The sequence below is a fragment of the Corvus kubaryi genome, unplaced genomic scaffold (genome assembly GCF_017639235.1).
Source record: "Corvus kubaryi isolate FWS band 111438036 unplaced genomic scaffold, C.kubaryi_AGA036_p1.0 78, whole genome shotgun sequence".
In the NCBI taxonomy this organism is placed as follows: domain Eukaryota; kingdom Metazoa; phylum Chordata; class Aves; order Passeriformes; family Corvidae; genus Corvus; species Corvus kubaryi.
The window spans coordinates 8290149-8314810 of NW_024582065.1; the positions used below are offsets into that span (position 1 = coordinate 8290149).

At 48.7% G+C, this 24662-nt stretch overlaps 2 protein-coding genes across 4 annotated transcripts in view; both read left to right on the forward strand.

The window, feature by feature from the left end:
- The first annotated feature begins 1348 nt into the window (after window positions 1–1348).
- Window positions 1349–19512, forward strand: UBAC1 (UBA domain containing 1). Of its 2 annotated transcripts, none has more exons than XM_042052344.1 (10): window positions 1349–1754; window positions 5575–5695; window positions 5934–6007; window positions 6755–6862; window positions 7437–7554; window positions 8208–8316; window positions 9447–9678; window positions 10867–10953; window positions 11644–11782; window positions 14082–19512. In XM_042052344.1, exons 1-10 carry the CDS (start codon window positions 1617–1619, stop codon window positions 14195–14197), a joined length of 1242 nt encoding a protein of 413 aa, XP_041908278.1. In that variant the 5' UTR covers window positions 1349–1616; the 3' UTR covers window positions 14198–19512. The 2 variants fall into 2 exon arrangements, with proteins under 2 accessions (XP_041908278.1, XP_041908279.1); XM_042052345.1 differs by having other exon boundaries at window positions 7452–7554.
- A 4632-nt stretch (window positions 19513–24144) lies between these two features.
- CAMSAP1 (calmodulin regulated spectrin associated protein 1) overlaps window positions 24145–24662 on the forward strand; it is a 32803-nt gene continuing 32285 nt past the window's right edge. For both annotated transcript variants that reach the window (XM_042052688.1, XM_042052690.1), the window contains exon 1: window positions 24145–24349. In XM_042052688.1, the coding sequence (XP_041908622.1) occupies window positions 24281–24349 (69 nt within the window). In that variant the 5' untranslated portion in view covers window positions 24145–24280. The remainder of the gene's footprint in view (window positions 24350–24662) is intronic.

Below are 24662 nucleotides of genomic sequence, written 5' to 3' on the forward strand. Positions count from 1 at the left end.
TGCAACAGCGTTCGGCAGCCCCAGATTAACTCTGCTTTCTGGTAGGATCGAGTTTTGGCTCCCCAAAGCTCTCAGCTCCCCCTCACAGAACCCTTTATCGCCTTTGTTGTCTCTGGGCCTGATTCCACCAGGATTTATTTCTTCCACAGAGCTTCAGCTGCCGTTCAACCAACTGCAACACGGGCATTGCGGGGCTCGCTCTCAGGGATGGACATCCCACCGATTCCTCTTCTTTTCTGAACAAGAACAGCTCCATTTAATAAATCCATAAAACCCAGCAGCCTGCAGCGCCCTTTTCTCATTTCAAGCCCCTTTTAATGGCGTATTTAACACTAAAAAACCCCGCAGCGTGTCAGGCTGCGGGAAGGAGCAGGAAAGCAATTCAGAGCATACGGGGTGTGCAGAGCGAGCGTGGCCAGCGCTTTGCAGTGGATTACGGAGGGGTTTTTGTTGTTGTTGACGGGCACAGACAGATCCTGGTGTTTCCCGTGGCCCCAATCCCGCAGAATTCCTGTCCAACACAACTGGGACAGATGTGTTTTGGGGCTGTCAGAGCCCCAAAATGCCTCCGCAAGAAACCCACACTTTCAACCTCTGCAGCTGGAAAACAGGAGAGCCACTTCTTGAGCGAATCTATCGCTTTAATTTAAATAAATACGTACTTTAAACTCGCAAAAACTTTGCAACGCTTACTAAACCCGAACCCAAGTGATTGGCGCAGCTCGGGCCCGAGCCGTTGGAAACAACACGGTTTGAACAACACATAAAAATTTTAATAATCTAAGATAAAAACAAATAACCCCTGTGGGCTGGGAATTGAGTCCCACGGTGAAGAACGGCAGCGGGCCGGGAACCGGCAGCCCGCGGGCCCCCTCCAACGGCCGGAGGGGGAATGCCCGCTGCCCCCGGCCGCTCCATCCCGCTCCGCTCGGGACAGCAGCATCGCCCCGGTGCCTCCCGGTGTTCCCGGAGTGTCCGCGACCCCCCAGCCGTGCCCGGGCCGCCTCAAGGACTGCCCGAGACCCGAGGGACGGAACTACAACTCCCGGCATGCACCGGGCAGCGCCGCAGTCCCAGCGCGCACCGGGGCGGGGAGAGACCGCGATCCCACAATGGAGCGGGGCAGCTCCGTATTAACTGCGGCGCAGAGGAGCCGTTGATAAACGGTCTTAAACGTCATTAAACGTCATTAAGTGTCATTAATCGTTTATGTAAGGTTTATTAAAGGTTTATTAAAGATTGAAAACCCTAACTGCCCTCCCAGGGGCGGGCGTGAAGGGGTGTTCCTTCGCCTTCACTTCCGGAGGAGCCCGCCGCAGTAGAACTACATCTCCCTGCATGCGCCGCGGTGCCCAGCATTTCCGTTTCCGGTCGCGGCGGGAGCGCCGCCGTGTCCCCGGAGGGACGGCGGGGCCCGGGCGGTGACACCGGCGGTGACACCGGGCAGGGCCGGGCCGGGCACAGCCACCGCCGCGCTCCCCGCGCCGCCCGGGCCGGGCCGTCGCTCTCCCGGGCCGGGCGGGGTCACCTTCATGGGCGGGCGGGAGCGCGCGGCGCTGCCCGGGGCCTGGTGAGGCGGCGGCGGGGGCGGAGCGGCGGGACCGGGACCGGGGGCGATGTTCGTGCAGGAGGAGAAGATCTTTGCGGGGAAGGTGCTGAGGCTCCATGTGTGCACCATGGAGGGCGCCGAGTGGCTGGAGGAGGTGCCCGAGGACACCACGGTGGAGAAGCTCAAGGAGCGGTGCCTGAAGCACGTAAGGAGCGGGCACCGGGGCCGGGCTGGGCCACCGAGAGCGCCCGGAGATCTGCGGGGCTGGAAACCGGGGATCGGGAGAACGACCGGAGTTAACAGTCCAGGGGAAAGGAAACTGTCCCGTGAGGAAAACTGATTTTTCCAACGCCCTGTAAATGTCTTTAAAAAGAGAAAAAAATAACATTAGCTGAGGTAAACAGGTGGCTTTGTGTCCTGGTTTGCTGTGTCTGCTTTCCCCACCCCGAATTACGTGAAACTGTTCCATACGGAAAGAAAACGCCGTGAGAGTTTCCCTACGGAAAGAAAACGGCGAGTTTAGTGTGTCGGGAAAGGAGGATTTGGGCGGAAATGGCTTTGTAACATTTGGTTAGGGAGTTAGGCGTGTGTTCTGCAGCGGTGTCAGAGATCACCAGCTCCTGCCCGTGCTGTGGGAGCTGGTGGGTGTGCGTTGGATCACAGCCTGGTTTGTTTCTGTGCCTGAACAAAGAGGGAAGGTAGGAACCGTGGAGGAGAAATGACCTGTTTTGTTAAAATCTTAGTGCAGCCTCACCCTGTGCTGGCACGGGAACAACAGAGGTGTTTTTTTGGGGAGATAAAAGCTCTTCTAATGCTCTCCTCGTGCTTAAAACAATAAGGTCTTGATGCAAGTGGCCAAAGGGTCAATCACTTCTCGCTGTGTGCAGGGGAAAACGTGTCCAAAGCAGAGGCACAGGCTGTGGAAGCAGAGCAGGGGAGCACAGGCTCTCTGGTGTGTCAGTGTCAGACCCAGTGGTTTCAGGTTTGAGTTTGGAAGCTCTGCCACAGCTGGGTTTTGCTGTCCTGATTGACAACAGCAGCGTGGTGACCCGTGGCCAGGAGTCTGGGGCCAGCACAGCCTGGCCTGGCAGCTGCACTCCTGACCTGCTGCATTTCTTCCTGAGGGACGTGGAACTGTGGAGCTGGCAAAAGCTGGAGCCTCAACTCCTCCCTGTGGGAGCACAGATCACTAAATCACATTTAATGGTGAGGAGGGTTTGTCTTTATAGTCTTGCAAAGACTTTTTTTCCCATAAAACCAGCGCAATAGGAGAAGATGCCTGTAGTTGGTAACCGCTTAACTCACATTTGAAGGGTTAAAGGTTTTATTTCCTGGGTGAAATAAAGGTGCCCAGGTGGCCTTCCAGTACCTGAAGGGAGCTGACAGGAAACAGGGAGAGAGATTATATAACAAGGGATGGAGTGCCAGGACAAGAGGGGATGGCTTTGCACGGACAGAGAGCGGGTTTAGAGACAATTGATAACTCAGAGTGACATTTGATTTCGTTCTCTGCTGCTTTGTGCTCCTGAGGTGGATTTCCATAACCATAATGGATAACAGATAGTTGTATGGAGGGGAAAAATAGGCCTGGAAAAATCATGGCTCCTGATCATGGCCTGAATCATGATAACCCCTTGAGATAATTGATGCAGCCACCTCTTCTAAGAGACTGATGATTGTGTTCCTGAACATCTTTGAAGTCATTCTCTCAGGAAGCAAAGGGAGATGTTTGTAACAGGTTGGAACTGAAAAAGTGGTCACTTTTCCTTCCATAATATTCAAATGCTGGCTGGTCTCTGAAGTGCCATTCTTGATGTCTTTATTCCCCCTAAATTTGATATTTTGGGGTCTTTTGTTAAAGAAATAAACCCTTCCCACTGGTTTGCCTCTTTACCTGTAACATCATTTGTTTAAACAGATGGTTTAAGCCACCCAAGTTTAATAGGAGGGAGTGTCAGGGCTATTTTCAAATGTTCCTGTTATTAAAAGCAGAAAAAAAAAACCAAAACACCCAAGCTATTTCATAGTTAAAAACAAACAAAGCCTTGTGGTTTACCAGGATTCCAAGCTTTGCAAGAGGTGCTTGGCATCACCAGTGGCAAATGTTTGTCACCTGCCAGGCAGAGTAGCCTGCTGGGAACTCCAGAATTAAAAAGAAAAGGTGAGAGTGAGTAAAGGCACTGCTGGTCAGGTGTTTTTTCTGTTTCCAGGGCATGTTAAAATGTACAGATAAGCCAGGTGTTTCACTCAGCAGCCTCTTTGGTGTATGTAGTGCTCCTATCTGCCCTACTATTCTCTGCAGTTGTTAATGAAGTGGTTGGAAGAACAGGAAATAAGAATTGGTGTCCACAGAACTTTAATTTTTTTGCTTAAACTTTTACCTTACTAGTTTTATGATTAATTACTGCCCACATTTATTACGTGATTGTCCTCACACACTCCTTCATGTGTGCTGGGGAAAAATAGGGTAATAGGTCTGTGTGTCCCACCCCAAACACACCTCCCAGCTGCCCTTTTCAGCTTCTCTTACTCTCAGGATCTGTAACAGGAATATTCTGAGCTTGTTTGCAGAGATGTTCCACTGACGTACCCAGGCATTTTGGGCACCTGATCAGATCCATTACAGGAGGTTCTTCCAGCTGTTAATGGAGTCTTTGGCCCTGGTTCAGCACTTCATGAGCTGGAGGATTCCTGAGAGGCTCCTGTTAGACAAAGCAGGACTCAGATGTTCTCACCTCAGTCTCAGTGAGGCGTCAGAACCGAGCACAGGTTCAGGTGAGGGACTGGAATCCGTGTTGGAAACAAGTGTGTTTTGTTTGGAAAAACAGCAGGGAGCTGAGCTTTCCATCAGCTGCAGTCAGCAGGAAAGGTGGTGATGAACAGCACTAAATGCTCCATCAATATTAGGGATTTCAGTGGGATTTCTGGGAATGGCTCTGTTGCATGAAGGAGGAACATTCTCTTGTGCAGATATGGACAAGTGGAAGTGGCTTGGTAGAAACATTTAGAAGTGTTGTTAAAAGCTGTTTGCTGTGAGCAGAGCAGGCGAGGTCAGTATTAAGTGTCTTGTTTTGTGGTGGGAACAGCAGCAGCAATTTCTGGGGTTTGGTAGGTTGTTATTTCTAATTTTGCCTTTCTGGAATTGCAAGCACTTTGATTTCTTCTTGCACTCAAACAAATTGGAAGCCTCTAGATGCACTGATGTAATAATGTTCCTGAAATCTCTCACTGTGCATCTGGAGCCACTCTAGTGTGAGGAGGAGGCAGCTCAAGGCCTGTGTGAGCACTCTTTTTTTAGGATTTGAACTGATTTCCTAGTGAATTAATTGACATGCAATTTAGAGTTGCAATAAAGGAATGAGCACAAAAAAAATTTCCATTGTATTCTGATTATTTATGGTTGGGAAGAAGAGCTGTGAGCAGAACTTTGGTTCAGCCTTTTCAGCAGGAACCCAGGTTAGGGCTCCAGCAGCCAAATCTCTTGATTTCAGCTTGAAACAATGTGCAGAAACTGCCCAGTTTAAGGTCAGATAAACCAAAATCACTGCTGGCAGTGGCTTGTTTACTCTGAGAGTAAATAATAATTGCTAGGTGAAGCAGGGAGTCCTGTTTGGACACTCCAAATGAGAACATACGGCAACATTACAGCCTCCCCTCCTGCAAAACCCTGCTGCTCTTGGCAGATTTGCATTTTTACTTTGTGATACCAATTGCTGCTCACCAAGAGTGAGGGACCCGAGTGATTTGCTGCAGAATTAATGTAGCAGTGGGTCCTGGAGCATCCTTGCTTTGCTCCAAATCTCCAAGGCTCCCAGCATTTAGTGTGAGAGAGGTGTCCTGAGAAAGCACAAATCCACTCACACAGGCACAAATCAAACGTAATTTTCTTGAATAAAATGCTTTATGTGCACTGACCTCTGGCTTAAGCTGTTGAGAAGCCAGGAAATGATGCACAGTTTGTATGTGGAGAATCCTGAGTGCCAAGTTTGTGTTTTGTGATCTGCAGTATTTATTGTCTCCTGCAGTGTGTTCCTGGGAGCTTGGAGGATCCCAAAACTGTGACACATCATAAGCTGATCCATGCTACTTCTGAGAAGGTGCTGACAGACACAAAAACAGTGTTGGAGGAAAACATTCAGGACAGAGGTGAGATTGTCTGGGTTTGAATTCTGTCAGCCTGGAAGCAGGAGGTTGGGTTTCATTTGGCAAATTCCAAACAGTAACATTTTAAAGATTTACTCTCTGCTTTGACATAGGAAGCTAAATAAATGCCACAGTGGAGCTAACACAGAATTCACCTCCAGGAGCAGTTGAGTTTGTGGGGTGTCTCAGAGCAGCTGCTCTCCCAGGCTCTCTAACCTGTGGCAGTGTCCTTCTCTCGCAGATGTGTTGCTGCTGATCAAGAAGCGCGCGCCGGCGCTGCTGCCCAAGATGGCAGATGTGGTGGCAGAGGAGAAGGTGAGTCCAAGACACTTCTGATTAACTTCTGCTTTATCGTTGTTATGTGGAAGGGTTACTGTGATGTACTCTCCTTGGAGAGGCAGATGCTGCCAGTTAAATTCCAGAGGAATTACTTCCTATTTTTTTCCCAACGTAGAGGAAGCTGATTTTACGTTTTTAACTGTTGTTCTGAGGACATCTGCCTTAAAATAAGACACACAGATGCACTCTGTGGAAATGTTACAGATTTCATCTTTGAACAAATGTCTAATAATTAAAATACAGTTCAGCAAGTGCCTTGGTTTGTTTGAAAACCCAAAGAAATATGTTGGCTTGCTGCCAGGTTGTCTTCTGCCTTTAGCTCTGTGTGACTTGTCACCCTCTAACCCTGAAATGTTGCCCCTTACTGTTTTACTTTGTTTTATTGGAATTGTTCCTGAGGTCAGGATGGTGTTTATGCACCAGTGGTACTGCAGTTGATGTATCACATAAACTCAGAGGCCTCCCAGTTCTCTGGGATACATCACTGTCCCTCTTTATGCTGGAATTCCCCTGCATGTTTGGGTGTAAGGACTGAGAGTGGGGCAGCCCAACAGGCCCAGTTCGGTCCTGTAATTGTAGGATACTCCTGGAGCTGTTAATCCATGGCGTTACAAGTGACAGAGCACTGCTTGGTGTCTTGGGGAGGAATGTGAAACTCTCTGCTGTGTTCTTTGTCCTGTGGCTAATGGGTTATGAAACCTGCTCCTGTTCCCTTCCCTGCAGAGGAAGCAGGAGCAGAAGGCTCCTGACAAGGATGCCATCCTCAAAGCCACTGCCAACCTGCCCGCCCGCAGCGTGGACCGCACCGTGACCCACCACAACATGAGGGATGTAAGTACTGCATCTATTTGAACCCACACACCAATACCCAAACAGGCTTTTATATATATATATATTTATAGAAGCTTTTCTCTTACCTGTGAATGCAGTTCTGTTTTCGTTATAAGAGAAATTCAGGTGTCTGTAATGTACATTAAATAGCTTAAGGTTTAGACACAGCTTATGCTGTTTAGTGAGAATAAAATACTGTCCTAAACTATGATTTTAAATGTTTTGTTTGTGCTTGGAAAAGCCTCAGAGCACATTCAGGATTTGTGGCAGATGTGAAGTTGGGGGGGTTTATTTCTTCAGTCTTAAATAGTTCAGGGGGTTGCAGTGGGTTTTTTCCCTTCCTTGACTGCTGCTGGGTGTGGTAGAAATAAAAGGACCTTTCTGCCCAGGAGCTTTTGCTTCTATGTAACGCTTCACAGGAAGGTCCCAGACCTCCTGAGAGACTAAACAATGAAAATAAAGCCCTAATAAAGCAACCCTGTGTACAGAGGGCCAGGCTGCTGCTGTGTTACTAACAATAGATACATTAAGATTCACTGATGGCTGGTAACTTCCTGTCTAAATGTTTTGACAGTTTCCTTTCTTGCAGTTCCAGACAGAGCTCCGGAAGATTTTAGTGTCTCTCATAGAAGTTGCACAGAAATTGCTAGCACTGAACCCAGATGCAGTTGAACTATTTAAGAAGGCAAATGGTATGAACACATCTTTAGAGTTGCTAATTCAATCCTGGCAATTTGTTTCTGGAGCATAGGAGTGGGCTCAGAGTGAAGTTCAGACACTGATGTGGCAGCAAAGCTGCTGAAAACTTTGTGGCAAAATTTTCACCTTGTGGATGAAAGTCATGGACATAAAAGGTCCCTTTGGGATGGGTGAGAAGTTCCATTTAAAAATTATTAGTGGGGCTAGTAAAGAATAGTTTAAAATGCAGAAGGAAGTAGTAAAATGAGGAGGAACTCTGGCTCTTGATCAGGTTGGTGGGAAATGCTCATCCTTGAGATCTGCTACGGCCAGATCCAACTTAATTTCTAGAGAAATGATTAACAGATCTTCAGTGAATCTCATATATTTAATTGTGTGGAAATCCCATGGTCACGTGAGAGTTTGTGGCCTTTTGTTTGAGATCTTGAACACATCTGGGCAAAGTCTTTGTCCTGGAAGAATCAATCTGAGCCAGAGCGAGCTGAGTGCAGCAAATTACATGATGAGGTGGCAAACTGGGGGCAGAAACAAAAGGAGGGATGGGAGAGAGAATGGGGGATGAAGTTAACACATGCCATTCCATTGACACAGGGGTTTGTATGAGCCTGGAGTGAATCTGAGCACTGTTTTGTTTGTGTGTGTGCAGCCATGCTGGATGAGGATGAGGAGGACAGGGTGGACGAGATCGCGCTGCGCCAGCTCACCGAGATGGGCTTCCCAGAGAGCAGAGCTGTCAAAGCCCTCCGGCTGAACCAGTGAGTGTTCCAGCACCTGCCTGGCCCCTACTGCTTGTGCTTTAACACAGTTTTGCATCTTCTTTGTTTCCTTATATGGGTCACCTAAATGGAGGTTGGAGAAAGTATTAACTCCAAGAAGTGCTGCCTCAGGCAGAGTGCAGGTGGCACAGGGAAGGGGGATCGGTGCTGGATGTGCTCTGCAAGGTCTGTGGGTCTTCAGCTTTTAAAGTCAGATTTTACAGAGGAAAAGGCAAACTTAGCCCATCCACCCTGGCCTTTCAGCTGTAGAAATATACTTTGTGCTGATCTTTAAAAATTCCAAGAATACTGTGAAGTCCAGAGAGCAAGTGCAGGAAAACAGGAGGTTACATCGTTCTTCTCATGCCCCAAGAACAGCCAGCTGTACTGCCTCCCTCCTCAGAGGGGTTTGTTAGGCCATTCTGGAAAAATGTTGGTGATAGAGTCCACAACATATTCCAGTGACACTTTTCCAGTATTGCAGGAAGACTTTCTCCCCTCTTGTCCTGCAGCTTTCATGTGGTAACAGAAAAGCCAAATAGGCAAAGGCTTTCCCTTCCATGAACATGTAACAATTCCTGTGTGTCACATGGAATTACACATTCATTGCACTAGTGTTATCTGTGCTTTTCCCTTTCTACCTGTTGGGAAGAGGTGTTGGGAGCTCTGAGGATCCTTTTGCTGGAGCAGTTACACTGCACAGCAAGTGATGCTGGCACACCATGGTGTTCTGCTGCCTCTCCCTCAGGAACAGAGCTGTTGACACCTGAGATGTGGTTCCAGTGTAAATTAGGAATGTGCTATGTTGGCAGTTCTGTCCACAATTTCAAACAGCCACTGCTTCTTTGGGAAACAAAGCAGATGCTGCAGAGAGTGAGGTGACTGCCTCAGAAATGCCTTCTAAAATCTGGGTTGCAGGTCCAAGTTGGACTTGGATCCTCTCTTTTCTCAGCTTCAGAGAAGATTGTGGATGCCCAGAGAATCAAGGTGCTCTGACATTAGCTCCAAAACTTTATTTATGAGTTTTCAGGTACTAATTAACCTGCAGGTGCATCCACCATGGGAATAAATGAATGTATGTGGAGCTGTCACATCTGAGTGTCTCATCCCGGTGTTCCTGCGTTTTCCAGCATGTCGGTGACCCAGGCCATGGAGTGGTTGATAGAACACGCTGATGACCCTTCTGTGGATGCTCCTCTGCCAGGTCAGACTCCTGCAGAAGCCCCAGCTGAAGGTGCTGCCTCCTCTGCTGAGGCAGCTGCAGGCCCCAGCTCGGAGGAGGGCGGGGAAGAGGCCAAGGATGAGCTGACGGAAATATTCAAGAAGATCCGGAGGAAAAGAGAGTTTCGTCCAGACCCACGGGTAGGTGCTGCTTATCCCCTGTGGAACTGATGGCATTGGGAGGGATTTTGTGGGCACCATGAAATCCAAATAAAGGTTTAGTTAATAAGTGAAATGGGACCTGTGGGTAGATGGATATTGGGCTGGCTTGGCAGTATTTCAGTGGAGGTGTTCAGGGAGTGTTTAAATTCAGGGATATTGCCTCAGGAATGCATTGCTGTCTGGGATAGCAGGATCTCCATGACTGGCACTGTTACTTCTGCACCTGGAAACTCTGAGAGGACTGAAGTGAGCTCCAGACCCCTGGCATTGTTGTTTTCACTGCAGCCTGGGAGGGAAGGGTGGCAGGACAGGAGCAGATCCTCTGGCTCTAGAAAAGGCTGGATGGGGCTCAGAAAAACCTGGACTAGTGGAAAGTGTCCCTGCTCCTGGCAGGGAGTTGGAACTGGACGATCTCTAAGGTCCCTTCCAAGCCAAACCATTCCATGATTCTGTGGAAATGACAGAAGAACATCATTGTTTTAGGGAACAAGGACAAGTACCACCAGCAGATTAAAGTCTTGCAGTGAACACAGAAGTTGCCTTTTTTTTGGATCTGCAGTGGGAATGTGTTGTTCTCCCAATGGGAACACACCAGGAGGGGCTCTGTGACATCTGGCACCTTGGGTTTACAGCTGGCTGTTCTGAGATTTGGGTTAAGAGCTGCAAATGCATTTGATGGCCTGGGTGCGATTTCTAAACAATGAAACATTCTCATACTAATATCTGGGTGTGTTTGTCTGAATACATCACACTCACCAGCAGTGTAATAAGCCTGGGAAGTGAAATTAGATGGGGTGAATAGAACCACAAATGCACATCAGGGTTGATCTGCCAGTGAGATGTGAACAAGAGCTTTGTGACAGGAGAGTTCCCAAATGAGGTGTTTCTCCTCATTTTCCTTCTCTTTTCTACCCCAACTATACTTGCTCTTTGCCTTGCATTCAGCTTCCAGTGTTGAGGATAGGAACCACCTTCACTCCCAAGATTTATTCTTCTTCCATGATAGAGACACTTTTGATACAGAATATTTGAAAACTTTGTCAATAAAATTGCTGAGTGCTCTGCAAACAGAAACTATGAGGGGTTTTACCCCACGTATTGCTCTGGGATATGATTGCTCTCATTTCTGTTCTAAGTGTAACATTTAGCTGTGGGATTCTGCTCTAGGCTGTCATTGCCCTGATGGAGATGGGATTTGATGAAAAGGAAGTGGTGGATGCACTCAGAGTGAACAACAACCAGCAAAACGCAGCCGTGAGTACAGCGTCCTTCCCGCTCCTTGCTGCTCCAAGGGTCTGTCCCACTGATGCTTTCATCCTTGAACTGGATCATGTTTTGATCTGCCATGAAGTCAGCCCTTACTGGAGATTCAGGAGCACAAATTCTGTGCCTCTTTCAGATTGGATACACAGCTGGAATAGAAAGGGTTTGGACTCCTCAGAGGAGCTCAGGGTCTGTGAGGTTGAGGCTGGGTTTTCGAAAAGCTGTTGAGAAACTCCCTCACCACAGTCTGCAAAAGAGATTGTGCTATCATGAGAAAGGAAAAGGTATTCCCAAGAATATCTGGTTTCGGACAGGAATAAATGATCCAGGATACAGTCAAACCATGCAGTGTGTAAATTAGCATTTGGCAGCAATGCTTCCACCGTTTCTGGAATCAGAAAACAGGAAGTTTTTCCAAGATTGATTAGTCCCCTGCTGTATGTTAAGGAAAATTTTGTGGACACAGCTGACAGCCAGGGAATCCTCTCTTCAGTATCCAGTGCTGGCTGCTGTTGGAGAGAGGATATTGGGCTGGATGGTACAAATGAATGTGTGAAAGGAAATGTACAGCTCAGGCTTTAACCGGGAGAGGGAGAAGTATTTTTAAAATGCCACATTAGCAATTTGAGTAGAGACACTTTGGTTCTAATGACATCTGATGTGCCTGATGATTTCTTTCAGTGTGAGTGGCTGCTGGGAGACAGAAAACCTTCTCCAGAGGACTTAGATAAGGGCATTGACACCAACAGCCCTCTCTTCCAAGCCATCTTAGAAAACCCAGTGGTACAATTAGGGCTCACCAACCCTAAAACTCTACTAGGTAAGTCCTGTGCGGGTTCCTGATGCACAGATGCGGATTTGCCAGGAAGTCAAAGGAGAAGCTGGGTGGTGACAGCCCCCTTTGGGGGATAGGGGCAGCTCCGGAGCCTTTTTCTCACTTGCAGCAGCTCTGCTGTTAGTTTGCTTCATCCTGCAGCTCAGCTGAACCCAGAGCAGGCCTTGGGGCTGTCCCAGAAATGATTCTAATTCCCCAGGATTACACTTGCTGAACTCAGAACTTTAATAGCTGCTCGCTGCAATGCTTTTGTGGATTTAGGAGACCTTTTGTGTGCTCCCTTTGGCCACGAGGGGAAAAATCAGGAATGTCTGTCTAGAACTCTGATTATTTCACAGAAAAAACAAGGCAGTCTCCTGCTGTGCAGCTCCCTGTGCGTGAGGCCTGCTCACTGAGACAGAAGGGAACTTGTGGAAAAGTGTCCAAACAAGAAGGCTGAGCTAAGGCTTTGCCTATCAAAATGGAGATAAAATGGGAAAACACCCTTCCCCTTGCTTGGGTTTCAGCTCTGTGGTAAAGTCTGTGTGCTCATGGTCAGAAAGGCTGTGGGCACAGTGTGTACCCAGCTGAGGAGCCTCACAGAGCCTCACATCCCTGAGGAATTGCTCTTTTCGACAACACAGAACAATGACTGGCTCTGTCATGTAGATAAAACGTTTTGCATTTAATCTTTGGCTTCAAAACTTATTTGAAGCAATGCTTTTAAATAAAGGCTGTGTGCACAGCTTATTCAAGAGGACCTTTAAAAATACCACTTTAAATGTAATTAGGAGAGTTTGCAAGCCTTTAAATAATTCAAGAGCAGAACCTTCCCACTCTTGATTTCTGAACAAATGGTCTCTTCATTTCCAACAGGGGTTCCACACTGCAGCTCAGAATATAAATAGAAAATGAAATGCCATTATAGGAGCTTGTGGAGCTCGGATGAACATCAGAGAATATATTCCTAATGATACATCTGCAAATTGCTTATGTCACAGGTTTTAATAATGAGGTTTTGCATTTGATGAGTTCCTTACAGAATATCTATAAATCTTTAGTTTTGAGCTTGTGAGTCTGCATAAAAGAAAGTAGTTCAAGTGCTGAAAGGGGAGATCTGGATTTTATTTTGGGCTTTCCTGGAGGCAAGTTGCATGACCTTGAGCGAGGTATTAATAAGGAGCCTTTCAGAGGTGCTGGGCACTTCCAGCTCCCACTAATGGCACTTGAGCTTTGTGCACTGACACTCCTGGGAAAATTAGTGCTGACCTTGGACCAGGCTCTTACAACACTGACATTTTGGTGACTGTGCAGCTGCTTTTTTTGTCCCATTCTGTGATGACTGGCTTCAAATGTCCAGGAGCCCAGCTCAAAGGGCTTAAATCAGTGCCTGGCCCATTCCTCTGCCAGATTTGCAGCTTGGCTCTTGCAGTGCCTGTCTGGTTCCTTCAGCATGAGTAGAAGAGTCAAAACTAGATGAAATAAAACAACAAAAAAAAGCAAACAAGCAGCAAAGCTTCTTGTAAAGACAGAAAGAATATTAATTAAATATTTGGACCACTTTCCCTGTTCAGAAATTGAGGTCGTTTTTCAGCACACCCAACCTTTCCCCTTCTGCCTCTCTGACATCCCCTACTCTCCAGACACCAGGAAGGAGGAACAAGGTGCTGCTTCCCTGGTGGCTCCAGGGGCCTCTATGAAGAGATAAAAGTGCTGAGATTTGGAGGCTTAAGGGGCTACACTTGTGCTGGCTCTGTGCAGCCTTTGGCACATCTGCTGCTGCTTCTGCTGGCTTGATTTCCTCTCCAGAGGAGCCATGGAGCAGGCAAAGGGCAGCACAGGGAACAGGCACGGGGTGACTGTGCTTTCCATGAACTGTCTTGGTTAAGTACGAAGGAAGAAAAGGATACTGGTGCAAGAAATCCAGGCTGGGATGTGGAAAAAGCTTTGATCAGAGGAGTGGAGCTGCAGGAGAGCATTCAGGAATGGATGGGTGGATTTCATGATCCTGGAGACTGAGGCTAGGACACATTTGTTAAGGCTTTACCTTTTCAACCCCATGTCCTTGAGGTTTCATGGGCTGGCCCATAATCCAGGCTGAGTATTTAATCACTGTGTGCAGTGAATTTAATGCTGAGGAAAGCACAAAGCCTGTGGCATCATCCGAGGCTGGGAACCCTTGAACACACGTGGATTCCCACATTTCTGGGCACTGCCTTTGAGCTGTAGCTATTTCTCACTGTCCTGCTGCTGAAACCTCCCAAACATTGAAGGACTAATTGTTGCAATCCCTGTTTCTTGGCAGCCTTCGAGGATATGCTTGAAAACCCCTTGAACAGCACTCAGTGGATGAACGATCCCGAAACGGGGCCAGTGATGTTACAGATCTCCCGAATCTTCCAGACGCTGAATCGCACGTAGAGGGAACTGCCAGTGCACTGTGCCACTTCCCCCTGCCCCTCACTCCCCCTCCACCTCCACGGGAGGGTGCCTGGATGGTTGGGAGGGGGTGGATGGAAGGGAGGGAAGGGGGGAGATCCTGGCTGGAGGGGTCTCTCTCACGAGAGCTTTCGTAGTTACGGCCAACAGGAGTGAGTTGCCTTGTGGATTTAGTGTTAGTGGAAGAGGTTTGAGGACTTGTTTATGTTTTCAGGTATTAGGTTTAAAATAAAGTATATATATATAAAAAAAATAGGAAAAAGGTTTTGTGAAAACGCTTAAGAATCTGATTGTTGGAAAGAACTATTGCTCGTTCAAAAGGCCTGTGACAGTTTTCTGGCCAGTTTTGCTAGGATCTGGCTGGTGTTTACAAAAGGTCACTGACCACTAGCATAGGATATAAATCATCTCCATACAGTATTAATTTATGGCTCTTATCCAATTGCAAAACTGTTTTTTTTTTAAAAAAAAAAATTGATTCTTAGGAAATGTTTTTTAAAAACCCAAATCTTGGGAGAGCAAGCACATTTCTATCCAAGCTTGTTTATCTGGCTTTCTAATTTAAGCAGAATCATTCAGAGACGGAATTCTAATAAATAACATTACTTTTTCCTATTTATTTGCTGCATTAGTGTTGTTGCAGTCCCACAGGGGTTGTACTTGCAGGAGGTTCTCCGTCAGGTACCATACAGGTGCAGGATCTCTTTCACCACAGAATTCACCACATCAAGACTTGAATTCCCGAGTGGCTGCAATTCCTAAGCTCATAACTCTGCCATATCCCATTGCAAGGAGGGATATGTTCACACAGTGGTTTTTTTCCCATTTTGATGTGCACGCTTTTGGAAAGGGGCTCGTGGGGGTTTTATTCTGTTTACAAAAAAAAGCAGCTGAATTGCATGGGGAGGGGGTTGCTGGTGATCTGTAAAGCAGCAGAACCACACAGGTTTTTATCTTGTTTAAGGTATTTAAAGCACGCTTGAAATTGCTATCTTTGAGTTAGAAGTGGGTTTTCTTCATCCTTATTTTTATCATGGTCATACCAAGACTGTCAGGTTGGGTCTTTCCTATTTTGCCAGAAGACTGGCTTGAGATTTCAGAGAGGATTTCTGAGCTATTAAGAACAGAACTCACTGTGAATATCCAGCTGGTGTTTATGACTGGGCTCTGCAGGTGTTACTTTTTTAGCAGTCTGCTAAAAAAAGGGGGTTATTTTCAACTCAGTGAAAATAATGTGATGTGATTGACATCTGTCATCATCCCTGCCATGCCCTGTGCTTCACAGCCCTGCAGGAAAGGCAGAAGAGGCAAATCTTGCAGAGAAACCAGGTGGAGACCCTGTCCTTAACCAGCACAAAGGTGTCCTGTCAAACAGGGAGATCCTGAGCAGCTCTGCAAGTCACCTCTTTAGGTGTGGGAGGGATTTATGTGCAGTTGGAGTTTTTTTAAACAAAAATGCAGCAAGATGCAATCTGAAACCCTACAACAAGTTTTGGCCTGAACTTGGCATCTGCTCTGTGCTGTTATGCAGCTGAGGCACTGAAGTTGCCAATTTCTCATAATTAATATGAAGGGTGGGGAAATCAAAGCAGCCTGAGATTTTATCTTGTCTTACTATCCCAGGATTCTTTTTTAAAATTTTATTTTGTAATTTCATATTAAGCTTTACAGTTGATGACTGCTGAAATATTTACTTCTACATTTAGAAATTCCAAGCTTTATAGAGATGCTTCTTCTGTTCAAATTGGACAGTAAAACCATTTTTGTGGGCTCTTGCTAAGAATAGACTGACAACATGACATGAAATTATAACCTTGTCCTGTAACTAAAGCCAGGAGCCTGATCCTGCACTCCAGTGAGCTCAGCACAGCTCCTCATGAGTAGCTGTGACTGAATGTTGTGGTCTTATGAAAGATTTTGATTATTTTACCCATTTTTCTTGCTTACTCCTGAAGCTTTTTGCTTATAATAATACCAGAAGACTCTTTTACTTGAAGTTCTTAATGTCAGAGATAAATGTCCTTCTCTACAGTCAGGATTCTGGTTAATGTTCCTTTTAATGAGTGTTTTTAGAAGGCAAAGTTGGAAAAAACTACCCTGTAGTTTGGTGGGAGGTTTTTTGGCTTCTGAATGGATAAGGAGAGGTTCAGACTTAGCAAACAGATCCTTTGGTGCAGTTGTGGCCCTTTAAAGAAGGTAAGGGCTTGGGAAATGCTGGGTTTGATTTCAGGAGTGGATGGTGGAGTGGCTGTGGAGCTCAGAGGGATAAAAGTGCTCAGAGCTGCCTCCCTTGGAATGCCAGGACCCCTCAGTGCCACTGAACTGGTTATAAAGTGCAGGGGAAAGCAGCAGTAAAACAAATTATTCCTATGTAATAGAAGGTGAGAATGCCCAGGTTCAGCAGCAGCAGTAAGGAGACCGTAGGGATAAAGGAATTCTGCATTTTTAGGATGCTGGGAGGCTTGAGGAGATGTGGTTATTTCTGGATTTTGTTGTTCCAGAGCTCAACACTTCCACAGCTCATGTGTTGTTTGGGATGGCTTGAGCAGAGCCCTGCTTGGCTTGTGAGAACTGAAGTTTGCCGTTGCCAAAAGCTGCAGGAGACCAGAATTTAGGAAGTGTGGTGTTTGCAGCAAGGCCCAGGAGTTGATTTAAACCCACCAAAAACTACCCTGAGGTTGAAGGGATTGATCAAGACATCTGTGGTGCTGGGGTGTGAATTACACCAGGGGCTGTGTCCCATCACCCCAGGGGTAGGATTGCTGCTTTATCCCTGAAAATGCAGAGGGGAGTTGAGTCCATTGTGCTGGAAAAGGCACAGATTGGCCCAGTTTTTAGACAACCTACAAAAACTGAAATGTCACCACTCAGGAGTTGGAATGTGCAGCCACCAGGCACAAGGAACGTGTATGGCTTTGCCTGGTGAGGAACTGTCCTGTTCCCTGGGGGATCTGCTCTGAGGACCAGTGAGAGATCCCTGGACACATGGGACAGATTTTTGTTCATTAAAACCAGCAGGTTTTGTGAGGAAGAACTGCTCACAGCAGTGAGGATTTACTTGTGCTTGCACCTCGGGTGCTCAAGTTCAAACTAGCAGAGACATGTCAGAGTTAATTTTCTCTTACCATGGTCAAGGGAATATTTGGAAGCCTGTGAGATGGAGCAGGAAAGGGATGGGGTGGTAGGTGACTAACAGTGTGATTCTTACAGTTCCTGCTCTTTGCCCCATTGGTAGCCAGACAATCTCATACCTTTTGATGTTGCAGGCCTCTTGCAAGTAGCCAGCTATTTATTTAAATGTATCTAACTTAAAACTGTGTCATCAAAACACTGATATTTTTAATGGAAATGTACTATATGGAAGTTTGTTCTCAGGGCTTCGTATTTATACTCTCTTTTTAGGGGGATGCATTTAAAGGGATGTGTTTGGGAAAAAGGCCAGTGGCTACTTTACAGCTTGGACCTTGATTATCTTGACCTGTGAGCCTGAGCTAGTGTAACTCTCCTGCTGAACCTCTCTCCCTGGTCCAGCCCAAAGAATCTGCCATTCCTCCTCTTCTGGTGAGCAGTGCCATTGAGTCTTCCTTTAGGATTGCTGCATCCCTCCTTGGAAATGGTCACACGGGATCACCCGGCTGCGTCAGGGCTCGCCGGGCTTTGCACCATTTCCAGGACGTTTTGTGTTCTCCATGCAGCTGGAAAATTGACTTGCATGGTTCCCAAAGCAGCCATCAGGGCATTCCTCCTCTGGGAAGGTGTGAGGTTCTCTCCTGCACGAGTTCCAAGACCTCCAGCTCGTGGCTTCTTCTTGGCAGCCCCTGTTACAGACCTGTCCCAAAAACCTTGACCCTCCTTTCTTTCCTCCTCTCCTGGAACCAAACTTGCATTTCAGAGATTGATTTTCATATCCAAGCAACTCTTTAGTGGTTATTGAAATCCTTTTTAGTTAGGACTGTTACAATTACTTTTTTTAGGCATTGTGATCCGTGGGCTGAGGATCTTTTAATGTATTTTGGAAGGTGTTGAAATAAGCATCGCACCAAACGAATGTATAGCGACACTGTCAGCAAACATTGCCTGTGGGAGAGGCACAGGTTGCTGTGATCTCTGCTCCAGTGGCAATTTTCCCAAAGTCTTGTGCACAGGATAGCCAGTGTTTCATCCAAAGTAACCACCCTGGTTTTCTACTTTTAATAATAAATACCATTTTTATTAACGAACAGAACAGCGGCACTTCCAGCTGGTATTTCCATCCGACTGAGAGTCCTGGAGCTTTGGGGCTGGAGGTCCTGCCTGTATCCCCCTCTCTGGGACAGTTCCTCCTCAGAAGGATTTGTGCTGGCTGTGGCAGGGCAGTGTGGGGCAATCCCCACCTCCCTGCGTGGGATCTTACGTCCACGTGAATGTTCTCACCTCCATCCCCGCATCCAGGTGTAGCAAAAGGGGTTTTTTAAGGACCTCTTGCCCTAGATTTGAAGATCTTCAATGCAGATCCTGTTTGCAGCATGTGAACTTCAGTAAATGTAAATGCATTAAATTCTTACTGAATTTGGGTATAGTTTTATATCGTGCTCTGGGGAGAGGGAGGAAATTGGATCACGTTTTAAACGAAGCCCCACAAACCCAAGTGTCTCTGTTGCAGCAGGTAACAGAGGCCTGTAGAGATTTTTAATTTGCATATTTTTATCATGGCTTAATGAACTGTACACGAATGTGATTTGCTACCCAGCACTTCCCACGAGGCAGCACCAGTAAAATTACATTGCAAGGTACTGACTTCACATTTTTTCATTTCACCTGTGTATACAACAATTAGGTACCGCATAGGATAACTTTGATCTGGCTCTGACGCCGGTGTGTGGCATGCACAGCTCTTCCTGAGGTGTAACGTTACTTTCTGAAGCTTAAACTAGGGCAGACGTCCCTGAGCCTGTGGAATTCGGGATTCATTCTGGCCACGCTCGCGTGGGTCGCTGACCTCTCCCTGAGCAAGAAAACCAGCAGGATTTGCTCCCTGCAGAAGGCCTCCAGGCCAAGAGCAAGGAATGCTGCTAATTTGTGATCATTTTAAGCAGTTGCTGTTGTGTTCTGAAATATATTCCTGGAAGTTAGGGAGGTGTTGGCAAAGCCAGACCTGTTCAGGCTGGAATCTTGTGTGTGTGGAGATGTGGAGCCCACGGCCGGGGCTGGAATGAATGCTGAGGCTTTAAACCTGCTCACACATCACCCCAGACACTGATGTTGTGTGTGCTGTACATTTATAATATATCTTCAAAATAAAGTTTTTTGATTTATTACAAGGTGTTCGGAACCATCATTTGCAGGAGCAGCAAAGGTTTATGGATCCCCATTTTTCAGTGTTCCTTGTACCTGCAGGTTGCTGGAGTTGTTTCTCAGAAAGTGGGGTGTTTTGAGAGCTGGTCACAGAGTTTGTGCAGGAAATCCTGGTTCAGCAGCTGGTTTTGCACCTGGAAGTTATTTCTCTATTTTGCACTTGGGGAGATTCATGCAAGGGCTTTGTGAAACACGATCTGGTGATCCCCTGGGATGTTGCGATGCCACTGAAGAGGGATTTATCTTGACAGTTGTTGACTGACAAATTGAAGTCTTTTCTTTCCCAACAAGGGAACCCTCATTAAGGAAAACAGCCCCAGCAAGCAGCAGCTGGTGGGATGCAGCAACTTGCACGTGACGTAACCAAAATTCCCATCTGGCTGTCGGTGCCAGCGCTGCTGCTGGGGATCTGGGAAGCACTTCCAAGCTTTGGCCCCCTCTGTGGGTGCCCTGGAGGCAGCTGATGATGGTGTAAATGTGTGAGGTTGTTTCTCTGAAGGAGAGAGAATCTGTAGGGTTCAGTTGGGGGTTTTTTGGTTCAGTTGGGTTAACTCATTAGCATTTTCTTTCATGTTCAGGGCAAGGAACCTGCCAGCAGCCTGTTTATTTAGCAGTTACAGCAACTGCTGAGGAGTTGAGAGGCATTTTCATTGTGTCCCATGAGAGATGGAGGATTAGAGTATGAGACATCAAACTGCTGCTTGCTCAGATCGCGTTGGTAAATGTGGTGGTGTTAAATGCAGGCCCTAACTCAGATTTGCTGTAATGCACAGCTCAGCAGCAGGACAATTCAAAGGTCCGGCTCTCCACTAATGTAAAATTAAAACAAAAAAATTACCTTAAAGCAGCTTGGGATGTATCATTAGATAATGACACTTCTGAACCTGAACTGGTACAGCAGGTCTGGGCAGAAATCCACACCTTGAAAATGCAGAAGTGCTGCTGTGTGAGTGACAGGATGGGCTGCAATTGGTGTGTGTTTGGCAGCTCCCGGCGCGCTCTCGGCACAGGGACGCGTCCCGGGGTGCTCCAGCAAGGGTGAGGAGCAGCTCCAGCCCAGGAGCCACCTCCAGCAAGGCCCAAATCTGTCACGAAGGGCAGGGAAGGGAAGCACAGGTTGCACTTGGCTGTGGAAGAGCAGCTTGGTGTTGGCAGGGTGAGACATTGCTGACAGCACAGTGGTGTGGCAGGAGCCATTCCCAGCCCCTCCATGGGTTTGCCGGTGCCATGCCAGAGGTTGGGTTGGGTTTTCTCCTTCCCTGTGCTCACTCTTCTCCCGTGGATTGGTGGTCATGGTCACACTGCCCCTGAAAGAGGAGCAGAATATTGTACAATTACCGATCAGCTTCTCTGAATCTCCTCCTGGAGAGGCTTCCAGCGACGGCCTAGAGAAGCTGTGGCTGCCCCATCCTTGGAAGTGTTCAAGGCCAGGTTGGACAGGATTTGGAGCAACCTGGTCTGGTGGCAGGGAGTGGAACAAGATGGTCTGTAAGGCCCCTTCCAACCGAACCCATTCTGTGATCCTGTGAAACAGATGGAAGCAGCAGATGCTTCCCCTGGGAACTCCTGTGCCCTGACAGCCCAGTGAGCTCAGACCAGGCTGCCATCCCCTTGGTGACAATCCTGTCATGTCCTCTCTGCTTGATCATGCCTTTTTTTATAATTGATGTTATTAGAAGAGGAATTGGCCAAAGGAAGCAGCAGCTCTGGAAGCTACTGAGGATGGTTTGGTAGAAGGAAATTGGGTTTGGAATAGAATTAAGGGAGAAATTATTTTCTCTTGTAATTCAAAAGCTTTCACTTCAAATGCAGGAATTGAGCTGGATGTTGGTCCTGGGAGATGGCTGGAAAGAGGGCAGGGCTGCAGTGTACGTGTGTGGACTTGGTCCGAGTGCCAGTGAGCGTGACCCGAGCTGGGACACAGCCCGAGCCCTGCGGATCCAGTGTCACCAGGAATCCAGGCACTGGTGGAGCTGGGGGAGGGACACCAGTAACTCGAGATGTGCTGGACCAGTCCCCACTGGACCGAAATAAACCTGGAGAGGTGACCAGCTCTCTAAGCCAGGGGTGTGATTTCAGATGGCTTTTATTTGGGCTGAGGAACTGGTGCCCAAATAAAAGGCCTGAGTTCAGAGCTGTGATGCCAGGGGGTTGCTGGTGGCTCTGGGTGCTGGGCTCCAGCAGCACATCCAGCTGTGGGCTGCAGGTGGGATGCAAACCCCGCATGGTGAGATCCTGCACCTGCCCTGCACCCGGGGATGCAGCAGTGCAGCTTTCCCAGTGCTGTAGGGAAGAGTCCCAGCTCTCCCAACAGGTTTGGTTAGCGATCCATCAGCAGTTGCATAACGAGCTCTCCCACTCTAGGAAGCAGTGTGTGGAGCAGGAGCTGGTTCCAGCCAGGGCTCTGGGTGCACAATGTGAGCAGTGGCTCCAGAGGCTTCACTCCTAATCCCTGGTGAGGGCTGCTGGAGCCTCTCGGGGCTGTGCAGGTGTGTGGCTGCTGCTGCACCCCGAGACTGAATTATTCATGGCAGACTTGCCAGGCTTATGCATGATGTGGTTTCTTGGCTTTTATGAGCTGTAGCTTGGGCATAAACCACATTTATGTAGCAGTGAACCTCTATTTGTCCTCTGAGGGAGGGCTGCTCCACAGGGAATCTGTGCCCGGGAGCCCCGGACCTGCAGCAGCTCCCACGCGCCTCAAGTTTGGTTGAATTATTTATTGAGCTCCTCCTTGACGGGGCTGTGCAGGACAACCCTTGGAATAGTGAAGCCCAGGGGCTGTGCTGACCCTGCTGCCTCCAGCCATGCACAACCTCGACCCCTTCCTGCTGTGCAAGGGCTGGAGAGGGGTTTGGAACAACTCTCTGGATTTCTTGGCACGTGGGATTGGGTTTTTCACTCTGTCCCCATGGCCTCAGTTGGGGTGATCCAGGCACTGTGGGCTGCTGGACCACCACAAGCCCCACACAGCTCCTCCATGAAGTGTGCAAGGGAAAGAATAGTTCAGACCTTCAAAATCATCCTTAAAAGGACACCAGCTGGCTGTTCCCATGCTGTTGGATCGGTGTTGCAGCATCCCTGTTCCATCTGTGTTTTCCCCTACACAGGAGCTGGTTGCCAGGCTGCCTGGGATGAATCACGGGGTGCTCTCTTCCTGTACCCCCATACTCCTGCCTTCTCACAGACGAGCACCTTCCTCCCCTGCTCCCACATGGGAACATTCACCAAAAAAAGAAAAAATGCACAATCCCCCCTGAAGTCTGTGCTCTGGCCTCCAGTGAACCTTCCCCATCCCTCCTCTCCCCTTTCCTGTCTGAGAGGCAGCAGCCCACTCCTCCTGCCAGCCCCCTCTCCCCACTGCAGCAGCACCGTGCCTGGTGCAGCCCAATTTGTAAGTGGTTTGAAGTATTTCCATCCAGCCCAGGTGTCTGGAAGTAGGACAGAGCCTTTCCCATTGGAGCCCTGGTGGTGCAGCTTCGGCTGCAGGCAGCCACGGGCTTCCCTGGTGCCATCACTTCCCGTGCTGAGCACTCGCTCAGATTCCCGTGGGTTACTGTGGGCTGTATTTATAGTTTGCTGGGCTAAAAATAAAAGCCCCAAGTGTAGGGTTCCCTAATCCCAGCCTCATGGAAGGAGGGATGCCCAGGAGCCCCTGGGAGGGGGTCTGGTGGGGAGTGTTGCCTGGGTCTGTGATGCCCCTGGGCCTGCTCCCATGGAGGGTTGATAAAAGTTTATTTTTTGGAGATGCTGCATCGCTGGCTGACCTGGCACCGCTCTTGCTCAGTGCAGAGCCTCGTGCAGGACTCTCATCCCACTAAAAATACTTTGTTCTGTCTCATCAGGCTCGATATAACGGAGCCTGTGAGTGGAGGGGATGGAGCATCAGTGCTCCTGGCTGTGGCTACCAGATGGCGCGTGAGGAAGCCCTGCACGGCCCAGCTCTGAGAAAATGTGCTGCCAAATCCCTCTGAAAAATGTCTGTATGTGGAGCATTCATTTGTGCTGGTCCTGACCCCTCTGTGTGTGTGCCCAGCAAACATTCCTCCCTGCTCCTGACTGGTTGCCAAGCAAGATCCCTTTTCAGCTCCCACCATGCCGGACACAAGTGCTGGGCACTGCAGGGCAGTGTTCCAGAGGGAGGATGTGCAGGAGAAATGTGCCCGATGATGAGGAGCCCAGCACATTCCCCTTAAGGGGACCTCCCCCCATTCACACCCCTGGTACCAAGGGAAGCCAAAGTAAGTAATTTCTCAACTGATTTCCTTAATCTGGGATTTTTTTGAACAGAACTGAAGTCCAAGAGCAGTATGGGGGAGCGGAATCTCATCTGTCCCTCTGGCTCTGTCCCAGTCCCTCCATGCCACCAGCACTGGGCAGCTGATGGGCTCCAGCCTCTTCCCCACTCCTGACTCCTGCAAATAAAAGCCAAGATCCCGGCGTGGCACTGCCTTGCGGGGCTGCATCTGAAAGCTTTCCCCACACTAAACCTTCCAGCTTTAGCCAAAACCAAAGCGGGAATATCTGCTCCCGGCATCGCCTCGCAGCCCCCGGCCCCCTCCTCCGCATCTCTGATGTCACTCGGAAGCAGCGTGAGTCAGCCGGCAGTTGCCGTGGTGATGCCAGCGATGCCGGGGAGCGCAGCGCTGCCCCGCTGCCCCCAGCCCTTCCCGGGGAGCGCAGGGGACCGAGCCCCCCGGCGCTGAGCCCCGGGACGTGCCATGGGCTCCCATGCCACGGGGTGCTGCCCAGAGCCCCCGGCGACCCCCGAGGCTGCGAGGATGTCGACGGCGGCCACCGGTAAGTCAGCGCTGTCGGGGATTCACCTGGCCAGGGGCTGCTGCTGGGGATCTTTGAGCGGTTGGGGGTCTTACAGCAGCCGTGTGTCCGCCCAGCAGGACAGGCAGCGGTACCCAGTGCCCCAGCCCCACGGATGGCCAGCTGTGGAGTACGGGCTGCTCTCCGCCAGTTCTGAATCCCGGGAAGAGAATGGAGCTTGGGGCAGGGTGGTGCTGGGCAGGCATCAGCCTTGGCACGTGTGAGGACCGGGCTGGGGTGGCACGGGGGGACCAGGGCCATACAGCCCCGCACGGGTGGGCAGCATCCACACCAG